The 22,491-nt window shown below is 44.3% G+C and overlaps 1 protein-coding gene across 5 annotated transcripts in view; it reads left to right on the top strand.

The window, feature by feature from the left end:
* The window catches only part of LOC110492417 (IQ motif and SEC7 domain-containing protein 1), a 244,928-nt gene that overhangs the window by 146,654 nt on the left and 75,783 nt on the right, over positions 1–22,491 (top strand). Inside the window, exon 1 of one of the 5 annotated variants that reach the window (XM_021566722.2) lies at positions 2,496–3,401. The exons of 3 other annotated variants lie outside the window; for them this stretch is intronic. In XM_021566722.2, the coding sequence (XP_021422397.1) occupies positions 3,325–3,401 (77 nt within the window). In that variant the 5' untranslated portion in view covers positions 2,496–3,324. Of the gene's footprint in view, positions 1–2,495; positions 3,402–11,023; positions 11,452–22,491 lie in introns of those variants that run through there. One more of the 5 variants, XM_021566724.2, reaches the window with a different exon arrangement.

The following is a 22,491-nucleotide window of genomic DNA, read 5'->3' as shown; positions in this document are numbered from 1 at the left end:
CTTCTTGATTTATCATAACAACTTGATTGGAGTCCACCTGTGGCCAATTCACTTGTTTGGACATGATTTAGAAAGGAACACACCTGTCTATATAAGGTCCCACAGTTTACAGTGCATGTCAGAGCAGAAACTATACCATGAAGTCCAAGGAACTGTATGTAGATCTCCAAGACAGAATTGTGATGAGGTATATATCTGGGGAAGGGTATAAAACTATTTCTACAGTGTTTAAAGTTTCCAAGAGCACAGTGGTCTCCATCATTGGGAAATTGAAAAAATATGTAACTACCCATACTCATAAATAAATTCCACAAATTAACTTTTAACAAGGCACACCTGTTAATTTAAATGCATTCCAGGTGACTACCTCATGAAGCTGGTTGAGAGAATGCCAAGAGTGTGCAAAGGTGTCATCAAGGCAAAGGGTGACTACTTTGAAGAATCTCAAATATAAAATATATTTGGATTTGTTTAACCCTTTTTTGGTTACTACATGATTTCATATGTGTTATTTCATAGTTTTCTTCACGATTATTCTACAATGTAGAAAATAGTAAAAATAAAGAAAAACCCTTGAATGAGTAGGTGTGTCCAAACTTTTCACTGGTACTATATGTAAATGAAATATTTCTGTATTTCATTTTCAATTAACAATTTCTAAAACCTGTTTTTACTTTGTCATTGTGGGGTATTGTTTGTAGATGGATGAGAGCACTTTTTTTTAAATACATTTTGAATTTAGGCTGTAACACAACAAAATGTTGAATAAGTCAAGGGGTATGAATACTTTCTGAAGGCTCTGTATGTCTCTTGCTATCTGATTCTGTCTGTTATCCATCTGAATAACATATCACCAGAGAGAGGTGTGTGTGTGTGTGTGTGTGTGTGTGTGTGAGAATCAGACCAATGTTTTGACCAGTGGATGCTCCCATCTCTCTACCCCCTCAGACACGCTCTACAGTTTTGTGATCACAGAGACAGAAGAACTACCACCCACACAAACTAACGCCTGTAGCTAGTGCTCTTCACTTCAATTAGAGAGAAGATCTAATGGATATGTCTGTGTGAATCAACAAACATTAATGAATTGAGATGGATAAATAGAAAACAAACATGGCTATCGCTATCAGTTAACATTGTGGATTTGTGTTCATAAAACCAACGTTGATGTCCATTAATTTTATCCAGACCTTAGTGCATTTGTGGTGTCTCTAATTCAGTATGTTGCTTTCACAATTGTTTAGTAAATTCATATTAAATAAAACATTCCATAATTTAAACAGCAAAGCAATAGCCCACTTGTTTACAGTCCACTGCGTTAGTTCAGTAGAATATACAGTATTATGCATTCAAGGAACAAATCATGATTAAGAAGAGAGACAATTGAACTGTCTGTGTTGGTTTTGATTCATTTTGTCAGATGTTTGTAAATGGGGCACCCAGGCCTTTGAGACAGACTACTGATTGATTGCAGATGAATGAATTCCTCACTCTGTTCACAATAGGTGTTCAGTGTTGCTGCCTATCTCTTTGTGTTGTGTTTTCTGGGTGCCATTGGCTGGTTCTTTCTGTAACAGAGGAAGCTCATATTGTGCTTAGAAGTGTGTGAAAGGGGGCATGCCATGACTGCCAGTCAGGGGGAGAAGGAGCTAAATGCCCAGATCAACAGGGCACTTTAGTGTGTGTGTGTGTGTGTGTGTGTGTGTGTGTGTGTGTGTGTGTGTGTGTGTGTGTGTGTGTGTGTGTGTGTGTGTGGTGGTATGGGGGATGGTGATGGATGGGGGTTGAATAATGATGAGATGATGATAGGCCCGGGCCTCATCCGTACCCCTGTTTCCCATGGCCCCTGGGACGGGGTGGTACAACAGTCTGGCACGGCCTCTCAGAGAACAGACCTGCGCTTGTCTAGGGGAGCCATGTTTGTAAAATCTCAGTTGATGCTCAGCTGATGATAAGGATGATATGCCGCTGTTTGATCCAGGGCATTGCTCGGTCACCTCCAACCACTCCATGAATACAAATTCAATTGACATCCTGTTTTCATTTTCCTGCCGATAGCCTTCACACCACCTGTTCACACATAACCATTCACACCTTAGATATTCAATGACTTCATGAATAGCTTCATTTAGAGACCAGGTATTTTCATTCTCTCATACAATTCATGGGCCATTGTGTTCACTGCAATACCTCCTTGACCTTGACGGTTTAAAGCTCAAATATGCAACATTGAGGATTTTATTCCCTGAACAACTCAGCACTTGTAGCCTCTGCCTATTCTGATTACAGCATGGGTGTACACTCGTGCAGTTGTGGATAATATTGTGGCCACTCCCCATCGACCGTCTGTCCAATGAGGGCCCTTGCTGCAGGCTTCCATTTGCAGTTTCAATAGTACCATAATGTTGCCTGGCAACCAGAATTGGCACATTTCGGGGAGGATCTATGTAGATGGCAGCAGCTGTAATTCACTTCAGCAGAGAGTGAGTGAGAGAGAGAGAACGTGAAGGTACAGATATTGAGGGAGAAGAGAGTCTAAAGTCAGAGAGGAGGAACAGGGGGAGAGGAACGGGGTCAGAGACGCAGGGAGGGAGTGATAGAGGTAGAGGAGTCACCATCTCTTGCCTTCATTGAGAAAGTTTGCTTCTGCGGCCAAAGAGGAGGAGGAGGAAGAAGAGGCCCATTGCTAAGCCTGTTTGAGACTGTGTCTATCAGAGAAGAGAGGCATGTGTGTTGTATGAAGGATTATTCCTCAGTGCTTCTGTACTCCCACAGACTCCAGTATCTTCTGGAGCGGTGGATCTATAGCCATGCCTCCCCACAGACTACCAGCCTGACACACGCTCTGGAGGGACGGGAACAGAGGACAGCCTGAGTGACCTGGATACGAGCTGTTGCAGTCTACAGTGTAGAAGTTATTTTAAGCAGATCCTGACTTCAATTTGGTCTGAGTTGATCCAAACAGATCCAAATAGATTTTGGTCTGGATCCTGATCTAAGACTGCTTTAGATGGACCTGGTTCTCATCTGTGTTGGTGTTGAGACACACGTCCAGAACGGTTTTAACCTGGGGAGTTCCATAGAAGCACTGTAGTGCTCCAGAGAAGTTTACCCACTCAGGACCAAGACAGTGTGCCAGAAGAGGAGGATCTATGTCTGGATTCACACATTCAACACCTGGGCAATGTTCAATACCTGTGGTGCCATGATGTTTACTGGATCTGCTAACATGAACATACAACACCTGGCACCATGGGCTAACCAGCGCTGTCTCCTTATCTTGGCCCCCTGTTGATCTTCTGCAGGAGAACTTAGGAGCAGAAAATGTGGAAATTTAAGGCATTCTGTATGGATTATTGGCATGTGTTGTGTCTACATCCTCACAATACTTTTCATAAGAGGTAAGTGGACTTTACACTAGATATTTTGCGATTTGTTCTGCAGGATGAAACACTTAATTAATTTGCCTGTGGCTCATGGATCTTTCTTCCTGTTCACATTTGAACACTCCAAATTGGAATAAAAACAACCTCTGTGGAATTAATTGGTGTAGATGTTTTATAGACAGAAACTAAGAAGAACACACAGGGCAGTGTTTAGGCATAGTGCTAACAGTAAGTGTGATTGTGTGAGACATTATTCTGGGGTGTGAGCTGGCTGGACAACAATCGATTTCCCTGAGAGGAACAAGCCACTTGGTTGGGTCACTTGGTCTCTTGGTAATGCTTGTCTACTTAATGTTGTCTACTATAATGGGATTGGAGCTGATCAGTGCTTAGGAAGGGAGAAGAGGAAGGGTGACTGGACTCGATATCCACTCATCCATCGTGGTGTTCACCTTTCACCTAGTGCAGGATCTATGCAGGGTTGAGTCTACTGCTCCCATCGGGGCAGGTAGTGAATCTGTCTTTATGAGCCTACACGTTACAGGTAGTGAATCTGTCTTTGAGCCTACCAGTTACAGGTAGTGAATCTGTCTTTGTGAGCCTACAATCTGTCTTTGTGAGCCTACATGTTACAGGTAGTGAATCTGTCTTTGTGAGGCTACACGTTACAGGTAATGAATCTGTCTTTATGAGCCTCCACGTTACAGGTAGTGAATCTGTCTTTGAGCCTACACGTTACGGGTAGTGAATCTGTCTTTGTGAGCCTACAATCTGTCTTTGTGAGCCTACACGTTACAGGTAGTGAATCTGTCTTTGTGAGGCTACACGTTACAGGTAGTGAATCTGTCTTTATCAGCCTACACGTTACAGGTAGTGAATCTGTCTTTATCAGCCTACACGTTACAGGTAGTGAATCTGTCTTTGAGCCTACATGTTACAGGTAGTGAATCTGTCTTTATCAGCCTACACGTTACAGGTAGTGAATATGTCTTTGAGCCTACACGTTACACGTAGTGAATCTGTCTTTGTGAGGCTACACATTACAGGTAGTGAATCTGTCTTTGAGCCTACACGTTACAGGTAGTGAATCTGTCTTTGTGAGCCTACACGTTACAGGTAATGAATCTGTCTTTGTGAGCCTACACGTTACAGGTAATGAATCTGTCTTTGTGAGCCTCCACGTTACAGGTAGTGAATCTGTCTTTGTGAGCCTACACGTTACAGGTAGTGAATCTGTCTTTGAGCCTCCACGTTACAGGTAGTGAATCTGTCTTTGAGCCTACACGTTACGGGTAGTGAATCTGTCTTTGTGAGCCTACAATCTGTCTTTGTGAGCCTACACGTTACACGTAGTGAATCTGTCTTTGAGCCTACACGTTACACGTAGTGAATCTGTCTTTGTGAGCCTACACGTTACAGGTAGTGGATCTGTCTTTGAGCCTACACGTTACAGGTAGTGAATCTGTCTTTGTGAGGTTACAGGTAGTGAATCTGTCTTTGAGCCTACACATTACAGGTAGTGAATCTGTCTTTGAGCCTACACGTTACAGGTAGTGAATCTGTATTTGTGAGGCTACACGTTACAGGTAGTGAATCTGTCTTTATGAGCCTCCACGTTACAGGTAGTGAATCTGTCTTTGAGCCTACACGTTACGGGTAGTGAATCTGTCTTTATGAGCCTACATGTTACAGGGCAGGGATTTATTCATGTTGCCGTGCAGTCTCCTTGGAGTGTTAGCTATAAGATTAGATTTTATGTTGGATGATTGTATCACAGGTCAGTGCTATCAGCTTAGTGGCAGAAACATAGAGTGGGGAATGATCTTCAAATGGCTTTAAGTAAGTGCAGGGCAGGTCATCTTACTGAATCTAGTCAGAGTGTTTCCTCTCAGCGTTTGATATACAGCACTGTACATAAAGTAGGTAGTTTACGCAATAGGAAGGTGGAGCCGCGCACACTTACGAAACATTCTTCAATTCATCCTCCCCTATCCCCTCTACAGGGACTATAAAATACTCCCCATGTCTCTGACTGCCTGTCACGAACGGATAGCTGACGTTCTATATTCTAGTACAGCTGCTGTGATTCCACCATGCTGTTGAGAATACGAATGTTTGGCTGACTCCCACAGAAAAGACGTTATCCACACTCAAGGAGAACAACCAAGGGTGGAATGAACACCCCCCCCCCCCCCCCCCCCGCAGAGATGTGTTGTAAGCGGCCGACACTAATATCATGCATTTTGAGGTATACTGCACTTTGAAGCTTCAAGAGCAATGAGAAAAGGGTTTTATGTTCTACATAACCATAAAGCATCCGTACTCGCTGGTGATAATCGAAACTATAATAATCAATTTATTAACTTATCTAATAACTCTCACCTTCTGCAACTTCACCACTGTTAAAGTAACATTTCATATTGATATACATCACAGGCGTAGCCTACATGTGGAGTTTTTCTCATGCATAACCCATATAGTTGGTTTGATGTTGCCGACCGCTTCAGGCCTGAGTTTGATGTCTAAATTAGAACTGAGCTGCATTTGGAGACATGGGTGACTGATCCAGAGTCTGTGAAACCCTCAGAAGCACCTGTCACACTGTCACATCTATCCTAATGTATTCTCACACACACACACATGCACACACACGCTGTGGTCATTAGTATTCATAGGATGAGGACATTTCCATAATGCATTGCATAGCAGTTATTTTACCCTGAAAACAGTGCCTCCTGTCACTTTATATTGCTGGGAATTGTCATCAGTTGTAGGTACAGTCGTCACACTGCATGGATGGGTGTTGAGTCAGTCACGTTTCTTCTGGTATTGACACATGCTAAACATTGTGTTGACATTTGCTAAACATTGCTAATTGGGATACTGAATAGCAATTCTTCTTATTCCTCTTCCTTGTATTTCCTCTTAGTTTAATATCTCAGTCCATTATGGTGCAATGGGAGACATTCTATGTGCTGCTTCATTATCTTCCATCCATGACAGAGCTTGAAAGAGCTGAATACAGACACTACAGAGAATGTGGGAGGGACATCTTGAAATGGGAAAGTGAAAAGAATCGGTGATGAGAGAGGAATAGAGAAACTAAGAGGCTATACCGATACAGAAAGGCAGGAGGACTGTACAGTAGCTCTTATATCCTTTGGGGTTGCATTAGAGATTCAGTGAGGGAGAGGAGGAGCCTCTAAATTCATACTAAGAAAGATCTTTCTCTCTTCCTATTTTTCCTCATTGTTTATATGCAAACATTCAGTGCTGGACCCTGAAAGACTATATTAATAGAGGTGCTTCCACTTCTTGCTCTCCATCTCAATCACAGCAGTGGAGGAACACAGTGGACAGGCCATGGACACTATACCCTCTGTCCCATTGGTGGACGAGTCTCTCTCTCTGTCTGTGTGTGTGTGTGCGTGTGCGTGTGAGAGACACTGTAGTCTCTTCCATTATGAAAACCTGTTATTTATGCCTGATCAAAAATACGTCATTATGTTCCTGATTCCTCAGTCACTGGAATAACGTAGTCATTATGGGTTGTGACTCGAAACACCAGCAGAGAGTTTACAGTAACATGGTCAGATTCTGTTCCAAGACTTTAGCTAAGTTGTTAAAGCAAGGCCGGTGTAGTAACTGAAAACAGCCTTTCCCAGCTGCTGAACTGGGGCTAACCCTCCCCCTGCTTGGCCTTCCTATTGAGAGCTCTGTAATTTTTGGACATGGGCCCAGGTACTAGGCACACGCGTGCACACACACACACACACACACACACACACACACACACACACACACACACACACACACACACACACACACACACACAACACAGCACAGCACAGGCATCACCATTGGGGATCATAGACAGTCCCAGCCAGATGGGTTAGGGTGCGTTGTAAGGAAACAAAAATAAGGGTTGTCCTCAAGAAAGCAAGGAGAGAGGGAAAGAGTGGTGTAGTAGTGAACAGTATGGGTGGAGAGAGGGAAAGAGTGGTGTAGTAGTGAACAGTATGGGTGGAGAGAGGGGGGGGGTGTAGTAGTGAACAGTATGGGTGGAGAGAGGGAGGGGTGGTGTAGTAGTGAACAGTATGGGTGGAGAGAGGGAGGGGTGGTGTAGTAGTGAACAGTATGGGTGGAGAGAGGGGGGGTGTAGTAGTGAACAGTATGGGTGGAGAGAGGGAAAGAGTGGTGTAGTAGTGAACAGTATGGGTGGAGAGAGGGGGGGGTGTAGTAGTGAACAGTATGGGTGGAGAGAGGGGGGGTGTAGTAGTGAACAGTATGGGTGGAGAGAGGGGTGGTGGTGTAGTAGTGAACAGTATGGGTGGAGAGAGGGAAAGAGTGGTGTAGTAGTGAACAGTATGGGTGGAGAGAGGGGGGGGGTGTAGTAGTGAACAGTATGGGTGGAGAGAGGGAGGGGTGGTGTAGTAGTGAACAGTATGGGTGGAGAGAGGGGGGGTGTAGTAGTGAACAGTATGGGTGGAGAGAGGGGGGGTGGTGTAGTAGTGAACAGTATGGGTGGAGAGAGGGGGGGGGGGTGTAGTAGTGAACAGTATGGGTGGAGAGAGGGGGGGGTGTAGTAGTGAACAGTATGGGTGTAGAGAGGGGGGGTGTAGTAGTGAACAGTATGGGTGGAGAGAAGGGGGGGTGTAGTAGTGAACAGTATGGGTGGAGAGAGGGAGAGGTGGTGTAGTAGTGAACAGTATGGGTGGAGAGAGGGAGGGGTGGTGTAGTAGTGAACAGTATGGGTGGAGAGAGGGGGGGGGTGTAGTAGTGAACAGTATGGGTGGAGAGAGGGGGGGGGGTGTAGTAGTGAACAGTATGGGTGTAGAGAGGGGGGGGGTGTAGTAGTGAACAGTATGAGTAGAGAGAGGGAGGGGTGGTGTAGTAGTGAACAGTATGGGTGGAGAGAGGGGGGGGTGGTGTAGTAGTGAACAGTATGGGTGGAGAGAGGGGGGGGGTGTAGTAGTGAACAGTATGGGTGGAGAGAGGGAGAGGTGGTGTAGTAGTGAACAGTATGGGTGGAGAGAGGGAGGGGTGGTGTAGTAGTGAACAGTATGGGTGGAGAGAGGGCGAGGGGTCTTGTAGTAGTGAACAGTATGGGTGGAGAGAGGGCGAGGGGTCTTGTAGTAGTGAACAGTATGGCTGGCGTGAGGGAGGGATGGTGTAGTAGTGAACAGTATGGGTGGAGAGAGGGGAGGGGTGGTGTACTAGTGAACAGTATGGGTCGAGAGCCTTTGTTACGAGGAGCCTAGACATACTGAACTGAGCCTTTACCTTTCTTGGTCATCAGGATAACTTGCTAGAGAGAGGGAGGGGTGGTTTAGTAGTGAACAGTATGGGTGGAGAGAGGGAGGGGTGGTGTAGTAGTGAACAGTATGGGTGGAGAGAGGGGGGGGGGTGGTGTAGTAGTGAACAGTATGGGTGGAGAGAAGGGGGGGTGGTGTAGTAGTGAACAGTATGGGTGGAGAGAGGGGGGGTGGTGTAGTAGTGAACAGTATGGGTGGAGAGAGGGGGGGGGTGTAGTAGTGAACAGTATGGGTGGAGAGAGGGAGGGGTGGTGTAGTAGTGAACAGTATGGGTAGGGGGGGGGGTGGTGTAGTAGTGAACAGTATGTGTGGAGAGAAGGGGGGGGGGTATAGTAGTGAACAGTATGGGTGGAGAGAGTGAGAGGTGGTGTAGTAGTGAACAGTATGGGTGGAGAGGGGGAGGAGTGGTGTAGTGGTGAACAGTATGGGAGGGGTGGTGTAGTAGTGAACAGTATGGGTGGAGAGAGGGAGGGGTTGTGTAGTAGTGAACAGTATGGGTGGAGAGAGGGAGGGGGGGGGTGTTGTAGTGAACAGTATGGGTGGAGAGTGGGCGAGGGGTCTTGTAGTAGTGAACAGTATGGCTGGCGAGGGGAGGGATGGTGTAGTAGTGAACAGTATGGGTGGAGAGAGGGAGGGGTGGTGTACTAGTGAACAGTATGGGTCGAGAGCCTTTGTTACGAGGAGCCTAGACATACTGAACTGAGCCTTTGCCTTTCTTGGTCATCAGGATAACTTGCTAGAGAGAGGGATGGGTGGTTTAGTAGTGAACAGTATGGGTGGAGAGAGGGAGGGGTGGTGTAGTAGTGAACAGTATGGGTGGAGAGAGGGATGGGTGGTTTAGTAGTGAACAGTATGGGTGGAGAGAGGGAGGGGTGGTGTAGTAGTGAACAGTATGGGTGGAGAGAGGGATGGGTGGTTCAGTAGTGAACAGTATGGGTGGAGAGAGGGAGGGGTGGTGTAGTAGTGAACAGTATGGGTGGAGAGAGGGAGGGGTGGTGTGGTAGTGAACAGTATGGTTGGAGAGAGGGAGGAGTGGTGTAGTAGTGAACAGGATCGGTGGAGAGAGGCAGGGGTGTTGTAGTGAATAGTATGGGAGGGGTGGTGTGGTAGTGAACAGTATGGGTGGAGAGAGGGAGGAGTGGTGTAGTAGTGAACAGTATGGGTGGAGAGAGGGGGTTGTGTAGTAGTGAACAGTATGGGTGGAGAGAGGGAGGGGGGGGGTGTTGTAGTGAACAGTATGGGTGGAGAGTGGGCGAGGGGTCTTGTAGTAGTGAACAGTATGGCTGGCGAGGGGAGGGATGGTGTAGTAGTGAACAGTATGGGTGGAGAGAGGGAGGGGTGGTGTACTAGTGAACAGTATGGGTCGAGAGCCTTTGTTACGAGGAGCCTAGACATACTGAACTGAGCCTTTGCCTTTCTTGGTCATCAGGATAACTTGCTAGAGAGAGGGATGGGTGGTTTAGTAGTGAACAGTATGGGTGGAGAGAGGGAGGGGTGGTGTAGTAGTGAACAGTATGGGTGGAGAGAGGGATGGGTGGTTTAGTAGTGAACAGTATGGGTGGAGAGAGGGAGGGGTGGTGTAGTAGTGAACAGTATGGGTGGAGAGAGGGATGGGTGGTTCAGTAGTGAACAGTATGGGTGGAGAGAGGGAGGGGTGGTGTAGTAGTGAACAGTATGGGTGGAGAGAGGGAGGGGTGGTGTGGTAGTGAACAGTATGGTTGGAGAGAGGGAGGAGTGGTGTAGTAGTGAACAGGATCGGTGGAGAGAGGCAGGGGTGTTGTAGTGAATAGTATGGGAGGGGTGGTGTGGTAGTGAACAGTATGGGTGGAGAGAGGGAGGAGTGGTGTAGTAGTGAACAGTATGGGTGGAGAGAGGGGGGGGTGTAGTAGTGAACAGTATGGGTGGAGAGAGGGAGGAGTGGTGTAGTAGTGAACAGTATGGGTGGAGAGAGGGAGGAGTGGTGTAGTAGTGAACAGTATGGGTGGAGAGAGTCCGAGGGGTCTTGTAGTAGTGAACAGTATGGGTGGAGAGAGGGAGGGGTGGTGTGGTAGTGAACAGTATGGGTGGAGAGAGGGAGGAGTGGTGTAGTAGTGAACAGTATGGGTGGAGAGAGGGAGGGGTGGTGTGGTAGTGAACAGTATGGGTGGAGAGAGGGAGGAGTGGTGTAGTAGTGAACAGGATCGGTGGAGAGAGGCAGGGGTGGTGTAGTGAATAGTATGGGAGGGGTGGTGTGGTAGTGAACAGTATGGGTGGAGAGAGGGAGGGGTGGTGTAGTAGTGAACATTATGGGTGGAGAGAGGGAGGGGTGGTGTTGTAGTGAACAGTATGGGTCAAGAGCCTTTGTTACGAGGAGCCTAGACATACTGAACTGAGCCTTTACCTTTCTTGGTCATCAGGATAACTTGCTAGTCTAGCAATTTTCTGAGTGTGGACGCAGGCAGGATAAACTGGGACAGGGAACTTCTAAACGGCACAGCTGAGAAAACTGGAGCTGGAAGAAAATGAATTCTCTGTGTTTTTCTTTGGACAGTGAAGGATGTGGGCTGTCATTTGTGCTCTAGAACAGGGTGTCTCTCCACTGGCTGCTATAGGAGGAATTGCCACAGTTTGGTGCGTTTGGGACAGTTTGAGACTTCCTTCCTGCGTGTGCCATGCTGCACATGTTTTCCCTGCGTGTCTGGTGTCTGCAGTGAGGTCACTGCCGCGTGGAATGTGATGTGGAAGTACTGCATTTCAAGCAGAACAATAAGGTAGGAAATCATCTGTCATGACTGTTCCCAGACAGCGAGGAGCCCCAGAGTCTGCTCCTCATGTCTCTTCTATTTCTTTAGAAACTGCCTAGAAAATATTTTACCAGTTTATAAAAGATACAGCCCATACGGTCTATAAAAGTGGTTTCCTGGAGACATGTTAGATGTTCAACACCCTGGAAACATATCATCATTTTCGTCAGTGTTAGGCTAAATCCACACATACGGTAGGAGCGGCACTGATGCAAAGTTTCCTAAATTTGACAGTACACACCCAACACAGTACACACAGTACACACCCAACACAGTACACACCCAACACAATCATTTGGAAAATGAAGATATATAAAAGCTTTAAAGCAATGCTCAGGTCAGTCTTCTGGAGTACAATGGAATAGAGAGGATATTTTCTTAAAAGATGCAAATCTCAACTTGAATGAACCCATATGTTCCCAGAACTAAGTGTTAGATGAACATTATCTGTGTCAAAATGAAACCATTTTCTATGTTATTTTTAAAAGGCTGGTGTTGTGTGATTGGCTTGTTCGGTTTACTTCTGCCTTTCTATGCTCCTTTCTGTGTTTCTGTGAGTCATATCAAGTTTCTGAACCCTGTTGGGCTGATTTAAATAAACGGTTATCTCACAAGGCATGTACTGACCCAGGAGGAACATTCCTGTCTCGTCAGAACACACTGTGCCTCTGGAACACATTCCTGCTGTCTCATTGTTTTCTCAACATGTAAGTTTCTCCAACTTCTTCTGACTTAGAAGTGTCTCTTCAGATAACATCTCGGAGACAGTCAAGCTTTCACATGTGTTTTGTTCAAGTGAAGTTTGTCTCTGGCGGGAACAGAAGGTTGTTTTGCAAGAAAGGCCAGCTAGACTGTCTGATCTGATTCTGGTCAGTGTTAAAGTAAGGATTTAAAAAAATATATATATATATATATATATTTTTTTACCTTTATTTAACTAGGCAAGTCAGTTAAGAACAAATTCTTATTTTCAATGACGGCTTAGGAACAGTGGGTTAACTGCCTGTTCAGGGGCAGAACGACAGATTTGTACCTTGTCAGCTCGGGGGTTTGAACTTGCAACCTTCCGGTTACTAGTCCAACACTCTAACCACTATGTTCAATACATTGGTCGGTATGACAGTGAAAGAGGTTATAATGACACAGTAGAGGACTGGCAACCTGATCTGACCATAGTTCCATGGCAGCGAGTGGAGCACAGCACAGCAACCATTATTTATTTACTGTCTGTGTGTCTGGATGGCGTCTCTGGGCCCCTGAACACTTCTGCACCTTGTCTCCAATCCATGGGGAACAACAGGGATGAGGCTAACCTCACTGTTGGGTATCATCTGAATAGTAAAGGAAACTGGAGGCTACTGGATTCACAAACTTCCTCAATCTCTAACTGTGTCTATCAATGTGTCCATGCCAACGTCTGTATCTTCCACTGTATCGACATTGTGGTGGAATATGCTGAAACTGGGGTTGTTGTGAGGCGAACGGTGACGCAACCCTGCCTCATGATCGGCAGCTGACTCCAGGAGGAACAAACAGACCAACCCAGCCCCATGGGAAGTAGGCTACAGTACAGCATGTGGACCTGGTCTGAAGCTGTTCTGACTTAATCTGGACACCTTGACAAACAGCAGTGTCTTGACCTACATCAGGACCGTGAGGGGAGAGACATAGGACGTTGGCTGCCTGTGTTGGTACACTGGGTTTATGACGAGAGATCTTTTCTGGGCAGAGAGGAGACCGATGTGTGTAATGGAAAAGCTGCAACCAGCCAGTTGGACATGTAGTTCCACTGTGGTGAGTTAAAGTTGTGGTATGGAACAGCTTATACACACAGTTGTTGCCATTTGAAGTGTGTCTGTTTTCCAGCTAACACTATTGAACAATTTTAAATTTTGGGGGGGATTGATCATGCTGATAGTAGTGACTCATTCCAACATAAGTTCAAAACACACACACACACACACACACACACACACACACACACACACACATACAAATGTATACACACACACACACACACACACGCACACACACAATTGCGTCAGGCCCAGATTCACAAGTTTACAGTTGATTCAGCATGTTTCCTCACACCTGTGTTCATGATTGATTTTAGCACCCAAGTGAGCATATCCAATCGAGAATTCATGTGACTACTGTAACTCCCTCTACTGTTGAGTATTGTAGCATTATAGAACTACGATTGTATTTTGTTTGGTGGGATATTGATGATAACACAGACCTAGGGCATTATTCCAGTAAAATTGACCTCAGTAGTTTCCACCTACAGCATCTTAAGCTCTCTGTGTGTACACAGTTCTTCAGATCTATTGAATGTTGGATTGAAAGTGTCCACTTCTCTGAATAATTGAAACTTGTGTTACTCCCAGAGGGGAGACTGCACCGTGAACTCTGAATACATCAAGCCCTTTCTGTGATTGCTCAACGTGACATCTTAGTGTGATCAGTGTGTACTGCAGTTGGACATCTATTGTGATCCAGTTTTGAGGTTATTCTGTGACAAGCATATGTGGAATACAGACAGATGAAACATTAAGGCCTACCTTCCTCTCTAACAATGTTGCAAATAATTACCTTGAATAAACTGACCTACGCAAGACATTCCAACTCATTTTGAAAGAGTTCCAAGGTCTAAGGTCAAGGATAATATAACAGAAATATACCACCTTCCATTACCGTGTTGTTTGTGAGACCAAGTTAGACATTAGTGGTTGATGTACTTACTGTTGTAATATCTATTCATTTCAGAGTTATGCCGCATTTCTGCTACTAAACATTTAAACTTCAACCTGCAGCTTTGAAGTGCAAATGAGGCTGTTGGCAGTCTGGTTTATTTACTTGTGAAGCTCATAGCGACAGGTAGCCTACCGCAGTGTTTCTGAACTCCAGTCTTCCAGTATCTCCAACAGTACACATTTTAGTTGTAGCCCTAGACAAGCACACCTGATTCAACTTGTCAACTAATCATCAAGCCCTCATTGAGTTGAATCAGTGAGTTTGTCCAGGGCCACAACAAAAATGTGTACTGTTGGGGATACTGGAGGACCACTAGCGGTTAAGAGTGTTGGGCCAGTAACCGAAAGGTCGCCGATTCGAATCCCCGAGCCGACTAGGTGAACATTCTGTCGATGTGCCCTTGAGCAAGGCACTTAACCCTAATTGCTCCTGTAAGTCGCTGTGGATAAGAGCATCTGCTAAATGACTAAATGTACATGTTAATGACGTACAGACTCCTGAGTCCTGATACATTCATTGGGTTTAGATCATCTGGTAGGTACACTACATCATATGTGTTTTTTGCTATGGCAGTGAAGCTACTCTCTTTCACACGATCCCAGTTCTTTCACTTTCTGTTGCAGCATTGTATTCTAGTGTTTGTGAGCAGAATACACTGAAATGGAGAGTCCCTTGACTCTGGTATATACTTCCATTTTACATGATCAGTGTGTAGGGGCTATGTAGCTGTGACTGCTCTTGTCTCAAACGCATATGCTGCCCACATCTCTTCTTCTGCATCGTTCTCTAGCAGCTCTTGTCCTCTCTTACCCTCTCTTACTTTTGATGACATTCCTTTGCATCTAATTTCTTTGGGTGCCTGAGGGGAGCGTGCTGCACTAACTTATGTAATGGTGAGAGAGGAGTGAAGGGGTGGGGTGGGGATGAGAGGAGAAGAGGAGTGATGAGCTCATGTTGCTGCACTGCAGCTTTCATGTACACACACACACTCTGCACCATATGGTTTATATTCCACACACACACACACTCTCTTTCTGCACCATATGGTTTATATTCCACACACACACACTCTGCACCATATGGTTTATATTCCACACACACACACACTCTTTCTGCACCATATGGTTTATATTCCACACACACACACACTCTCTTTCTGCACCATATGGTTTATATTCCACACACACACTCTCTTTCTGCACCATATGGTTTATATTCCACACACACACACTCTCTTTCTGCACCATATGGTTTATATTCCACACACACACACACTCTTTCTGCACCATATGGTTTATATTCCACACACACACACACTCTTTCTGCACCATATGGTTTATATTCCACACACACACACTCTTTCTGCACCATATGGTTTATATTCCACACACACACACACACACACACACACACACACACACACACACACACACACACACACACACACTCTGCACCATATGGTTTATATTCCACACACACACACACTCTCCCTCTGTACCGTATGGTTTGTATCACACACACACACACTCTCTCTCTGCACTGTATGATTTATATTCCACACACACACTCTGCACCATATGGTTTATATTCCACACACACACACACTCTTTCTGCACCATATTGTTTATATTCCACACACACACACACACACTCTCTCTGTACCGTATGGTTTGTATTCCACACACACACTGTCTCTCTGCACCGTATGATTTATATTCCACACACACACTCTGCACCATATGGTTTATATTCCACACACACACACACTCTCTCTGCACCGTATGGTTGGTATTCTACACACACACTCTGCACCGTATGGTTGGTATTCCACACGTGTACACACACACAAGCACACACGCTCCCAAAACACATGCACACACACGTACGCACACAGTAAGGCGCTGCTACAGGCAGAATTGATCTGGCAGTTGGAGGGCTGATGGGTTCACATCCTGAAGATATTCCTCTACTGTTAGGCCCTTGAGCAAGGCTCTTAACCCCACAACATGCTCTCCATCCAGCTTGACCATGTGCTCGACTGTATGTGTGCTGTAACTAATGCACAATAAGTTGTATTGTGTGTCTTTGTGTGTGAGAGAGACCGAGAACATGGGGAAGAGAGAAAAAGTGAGAGAAATACTGTACAATATCTTGACACAGCCTGGAGTTCTTTCAGCTCTGTGTGTATCTGAGAGACTGTACAGGAGTAAATACATAACCCATGGCCTTAGTTTAAAGCTGAAACATTACTAATTCATTGGCCAAGATTTCTCCGAGCAGGTTGATGATTGATCCTGTGCTGATAAATGTATAGGCCTTTCAGTGTTGGAAGTCCTGCTCTCAGAATGGAATGGATCGCATTATTACAACACATTCATAGATTTAGTTAATTACATTTTTGAGACTGAGAATAATCATCTATGAGACTATGACTATTGATTGCTCTGCTGCAGTATTCAGAAAATGTTCATCATGTCATGCCCCATTCAGGGATGCAAACTAGTCACCTTTCGGCGATATTCGCTGTTTTGAATCCAAAATAGATGACCTATGTGATTCGTGTAGATCGGATGAGAAAAGTTTTGTGGGGGTGGAGGACTACTGGCTGTAGTAAGCGAACGAGTTATTCGCGTTTGGAGCGATACTGGCTGTATCCAAGGTTCAGACAATCGTTCACACAACAGCATGCAGCGCAGCACGCGACTGAAGAGAGGAGAGACGACCAACTTGCTAGTTACAGCCTCAGCGCGCGCTCTGGAATGACAGCGGAGGGTGGAAAGGCAGCTTTCCAGTTACGGCAATGCGTCCCCTGAATGATAACGAATAGGTAACATTAGGTGAGAAGCCTGAACACGGGGGTGAAGGGTGAGAAGGTGATAAAGCGTACTTCATGAGCTATAACCGAAAAACAACTGGCATTTGGAAAGTTTGAGGTGAGGGAGAAAGTGTGGTGGAACAAGAATTGATAGCATTGTTAAGACTCGTGCTAGCTGGATCGAATTTTCCGTTAGCTAGCCAGAGAAATGTTGAGCCACATTAGCCAATTTATCTGATCAAATGATTGAGTTTATGAAAATTAGCTCAAGTTATAACGCGTTAGTTGCTTACTGGACCCTGGCAATCTGTGTAAAATGTTAACTAGTTAACGAACTAACCACTATATGTTAACTGTTTTCCCTCTACAGTACGTGGATAAAAAAAATAATTTAGAATGAAAATGAGGCGTTTCTTGTTAAACAAGTGTAGCTGGAGCTGGGCCTGGCTTAAACTGGACTGGATCCAGCTACAGAGTTGAAAGGAACACCACAAACTTTCCCTCTTTCTCACTTGTTCAATACAGTGGATAAAAAGGGGTATGCTAGGTGTACTCTCTGCCTGAAAGAGATCAATTATGCCAACAAAGGGTATCATGCTCTGCTGGCACATTGTAGAACAGATGTCCACAGGCAGAAAGTGTACAATATAATAATGTGCAGTGTAGCCCAAAGATATTGCTTTTGTTGTATTGAATTTGACAGTAACACTTGTGTGTGAGTGTGGGGGGATTATAAAATGCTTTACTCAGTGAACATTATTTTTGCACACATGTAGCCTTGTGCACTTGATCGATGTCTACTATAGTGGCCACTATAATAGAGCAAAAATAGAATGTTGTTTGTTTCATTCTATTTCTACTTTAAGATGTTTTTTTCCCAAGTGCAATATTTAGATGTGTGTTTGGTCACAATCGTTCTATAATAAAGGCTGTCATGGCTAACTGCAATATTTGTTCTCAAGAGTGTAATTTGCAGTAAAGTCTAGGCAACAAATAACATTGGATTGCTTTCTTTACATTTTCTTTTAGCTGTCAGTTAGGTTCACATTAACCACTTTTTTATTTTACACACAGAGACTCATCATGTAGATCATATTCGTTGTTGTTTAATTAGTTAAAATCTGCATTTCCCCCTCGCAGGGATTTTCTTGCATGTTTCAGTGCAACACAAAAAAGTGTCACCTTTTTGGGCCCTCAGCAGATTGCATCTCTGCCCATTGATGTAGCATACTGGAATACTTCATCAAACTACACAAGTAATGTTATTTGGTATTTTGGACATCCACCCTCCCACACTGCTGAGTACATACAGTTAACTAGCATGGTTTCATGTAGGCCTATGGTCTACTTGGATGGTTTCCCACATCTTTAAATTAGTACCTTCCTCTGTGAGAAATTATAATGTTGGGTCTGTTGCATGTAAATAGTCATTAAAGTGTACTGTTTATCCTTCTAGGGCATTCAGTCCTCTGACAATTACAAAGTAGTTATTCTGTCAGCCTTTTCTGTTACTGTGACAACCGTGTGCAGTTCCATCAGTGTTTGGTGGTAACATCCCCAGAGACACGCTCACTCTCTCCTAGCATGTCTTCCTTCTGTCCTCACTGCGGAATGGCTTTTCTCAATTATGACAGTTCATCACAATTTCAACAAGGCACTCTCGATACAGCCAGGCTTCTTGTTTTTTTTTATTGATTTATTTTTTTATGTGAACATTCAGTGTTTTCGCAGTGGTGCTTTTCCAAATGTCTACTGTGTAGTTACAGTGGGGCAAAAAAGTATTTAGTCAGCCACCAATTGTGCAAGTTCTCCCACTTAAAAAGATGAGAGGCCTGTAATTTTCATCAAATGCACACTTCAACTATGACAGACAAAATTAGGGGAAAAAAATACAGAAAATCACATTGTAGGTTTTTTAATTAATTAATTTGCAAATTATAGTGGAAAATAAGTATTTGGTCACCTACAAAGAAGCAAGATTTCTGGCTCTCACAGACCTGTAACTTCTTCTTTAAGAGGCTCCTCTATCCTCCACTCGTTACCTGTATTAATGGCACCTGTTTGAACTTGTTATCAGTATAAAAGACATCTGTCCATAATCTCAAACAGTCACACTCCAAACTCCACTATGGCCAAGACCAAAGAGCTGTCAAAGGACACCAGAATCAAAATTGTAGACCTGCACCAGGCTGGGAAGACTGAATCTGCAATAGGTAAGCAGCTTGGTTTGAAGAGATCAACTGTGGGAGCAATTATTAGGAAATGGAAGACATACAAGACCACTGATAATCTCCCTTGATCTGGGGCTCCACGCAAGATCTCACCCCATGGGGTCAAAATGATCACAAAAATCCCAGAACCACACGGGGGGACCTAGTGAATGACCTGCAGAGAGCTGGGACCAAAGTAACAAAGCCTACCATCAGTAACACACTACGCCGCCAGGAACTCAAATCCTGCAGTGCCAGACGTGTCCCCCTGCTTAAGCCAGTACATGTCCAGGCCCGTCTGAGAGCATTTGGATGATCCAGAAGAAGATTGGGAGAATGTCATATGGTCAGATGAAACTAAAATAGAACTTTTTGGTAAAAACTCAAAGAATGCTGAGTTGTATCCAAAGAACACCATACGTACTGTGAAGCATGGGGGTGGAAACATCATGCTCTGGGGCTGTTTTTCTGCAAAGGGACCAGGATGAGTGATCTGTGTAAAGGAAAGAATGAATGGGGCCATGTATCATGAGATTTTGAGTGAAAACCTCCTTCCATCAGCAAGGGCATTGAAGATGAAACGTGGCTGGGTCTTTCAGCATGACAATGATCCCAAACACACCGCCCTGGCAACAAAGGAGTGGCTTCGTAAGAAGCATTTCAAGGTCCTGGAGTGGCCTTGCCAGTCTCCAGATCTCAACCCCATAGAAAATCTTTGGAGGGAGTTGAAAGTCTGTGTTGCCCAGCAACAGCCCCAAAACAGCACTGCTCTAGAGGAGATCTGCATGGAGGAATGGGCCAAAATACCAGCAACAGTGTGTGAAAACCTTGTGAAGACTTACAGAAAACGTTTGACCTCTGTCATTGCCAACAAAGGGTATATAACAAAGTATTGAGATAAACTTTTGTTATTGACCAAATACTTATTTTCCACCATAATTTGCAAATAAATTCATTAAAAATCCTACAATGTGATTTTCTGGATTTCTTTTCTCATTTTGTCTGTCATAGTTGAAGTGTACCTATGATGAAAATTACATCATTTTAAGTGGGAGAACTTGCACAATTGGTGGCTGACTAAATACTTTTTTGCCCCACTGTATATTCTCTCAAGAACAGAGCATTCCAGAGAGAACTGTTGTGTTATGGATCTTTCTGTCAGGGAAGTTAAGAATAGTGGTGACTTACTCCATCATTGCTTTCGGCCATCAAAATTACACTGAAGAAAGTTCTTTAAACAACTGTTTCTGAGACTGTAATTGGCTCAGAAACATCAGCATCTTGTCATTGCTGGCTCCCATTCCCCTGTCTTGGTATTGGACTTAGAGAACAAACCCACTCTCTTTATACAGTACTGTTACTGTCGTCTTCATACTCCGCCACAAATTAGCTCCCCTGACAGAGACGATATTATTTGTCCTCCCACTCCTGCTTCTCACCAAACACACTATATATTTCCTCAATCCTCTCTCTTTCTCTGACATTCTCCCTCATTTAGTGCAGACTGACTCACTCACTCACATAATGGTTTTGGTACTAAATTGCTGTGCACTGGCTCCATCTGTTGTTTAGATTTTTTATAACAGAGGACAGGAGCCTCAATCCCCAGCTGAAAATGTTCCCAAACCAAGTCACCTTCATATCTCTCCGGTCTCCAACTTATACAGTTGCTTTGTTTTTTGTTGTTGTAGTAAGTGATAGAGAGACCCACAGACTCTGTCATAGCTAACTGTTTCGCCCCCCAACACAAGGAGACATAAAAGGATGTGTTTATCCTAACAAATGACAGGACATATAGTACCAGTCAATAGTTTACACACACCTACTCATTCAAGAGTTTTTCTTTATTTTTACTATTTTCTACATTGTAGAATAATAGTGAAGACATCAAAACTATGAAATAAAACATATGGAATCATGTAGTAACCAAAAAAGTGTTAAACAAATCAAAATATATTTTAGATTCTTGAAAGTAACCCCCAATTTGCACACCCTTGGCATTCGCTCCACTAGCTTCTCCAACAGTCTTGAAGGAGTTCTCACATGTGCTGAGCACTTCACTCTGCGGTTCAACTCATCCCAAACCATCAGGTCATCTGATGCAGCGCTCCATCACTCCTTCTCGGTCAAATAGCCCTTACACAGCCTGGAGGTGTGTTGGGTCATTGTCCTGTTGAAAAACAAATGTCACACTAAGCGCAAACCAGATGTGATGGTGTATCACTGCAGAATGCTGTGGTAGCCATACCTGTTATGTAAGTGTGCCTTAAATTCTAAGTAAATCACAGACAGTGTCACCAGCAAAGAACCCCCACACCTCCTCGTCCATGCTTCACGGTGGGAACCACACATGCAGAGATAATCCGTTCACTTACTCTGCGTCTCACAAAGACACAGCGGTTGGAACCAAAAATCTCAAGATTGGACTCATCAGACCTAAGGACAGATTTCCACGTCCATTATTGTTTCTTGGCCCTAGCATCTCTCACCTCTCTTCTTGTTATTGGTGTCCTTTAGTAGTGGTTTCTTTGCAGCAATTCGACCATGAAGACCTGATTCACGCAGTCTCCTTTGAACAGTTGATGTTGAGATGTGTCTGTTGCATTTAAAATGGCTGCAATTTCTGAGGCTGGTAACTCTAACTTATCCTCTGCAGCAGAGGTAACTCTGATAGCCAGTTTCATCATAGTGCTTGATGGTTTTTGCGACTGCACTTGAAGAAACTTTAAAAGTTCTTTACATTTTCCGTATTGAAAGTAATGAGGGACTGTCGTTTCTATTTGCTTATTTGAGCTGTTCTTGCCATAATATGGACTTGGTCCTTCACTAAATAGGGATATCTTCTGTATACCACCCCTACCTTGTCTCAACTGATTGGCTCAAACACATTAAGAAGGAAATACATTTCACAAATCAACTTTTAACAAGGCACACCTGTTAATTGAAATGCATTCCAGGTGACTACCTCATGAAGCTGGTTGACAGAATGCCAAGAGTGCGCAAAACTGTCACCAAGGCAAAGGGTGGCTACTTTGAAGAATGTAATACATTTTGATTTGTTTAACACTTTTTTGGTTACTACATGATTCCATATGTGTTATTTCATAGTCTTCATAGTCGACAATGTAGAAAATAGTAAAATTAAAGAAAAAACTTGGATTGAGTAGGTGTGTCCAAACTTTTGACTGGTACTGTATATTCCACTGTGAACCATTGGAGGGCAGAAAA

The sequence above is a fragment of the Oncorhynchus mykiss genome, chromosome 16, assembly GCF_013265735.2.
Source record: "Oncorhynchus mykiss isolate Arlee chromosome 16, USDA_OmykA_1.1, whole genome shotgun sequence".
Taxonomy (NCBI): Eukaryota; Metazoa; Chordata; class Actinopteri; order Salmoniformes; family Salmonidae; genus Oncorhynchus; species Oncorhynchus mykiss.
The sequence above is the reverse complement of the archived record's forward strand: the minus strand, read 5'-3'. Positions and strand labels throughout refer to the sequence as shown.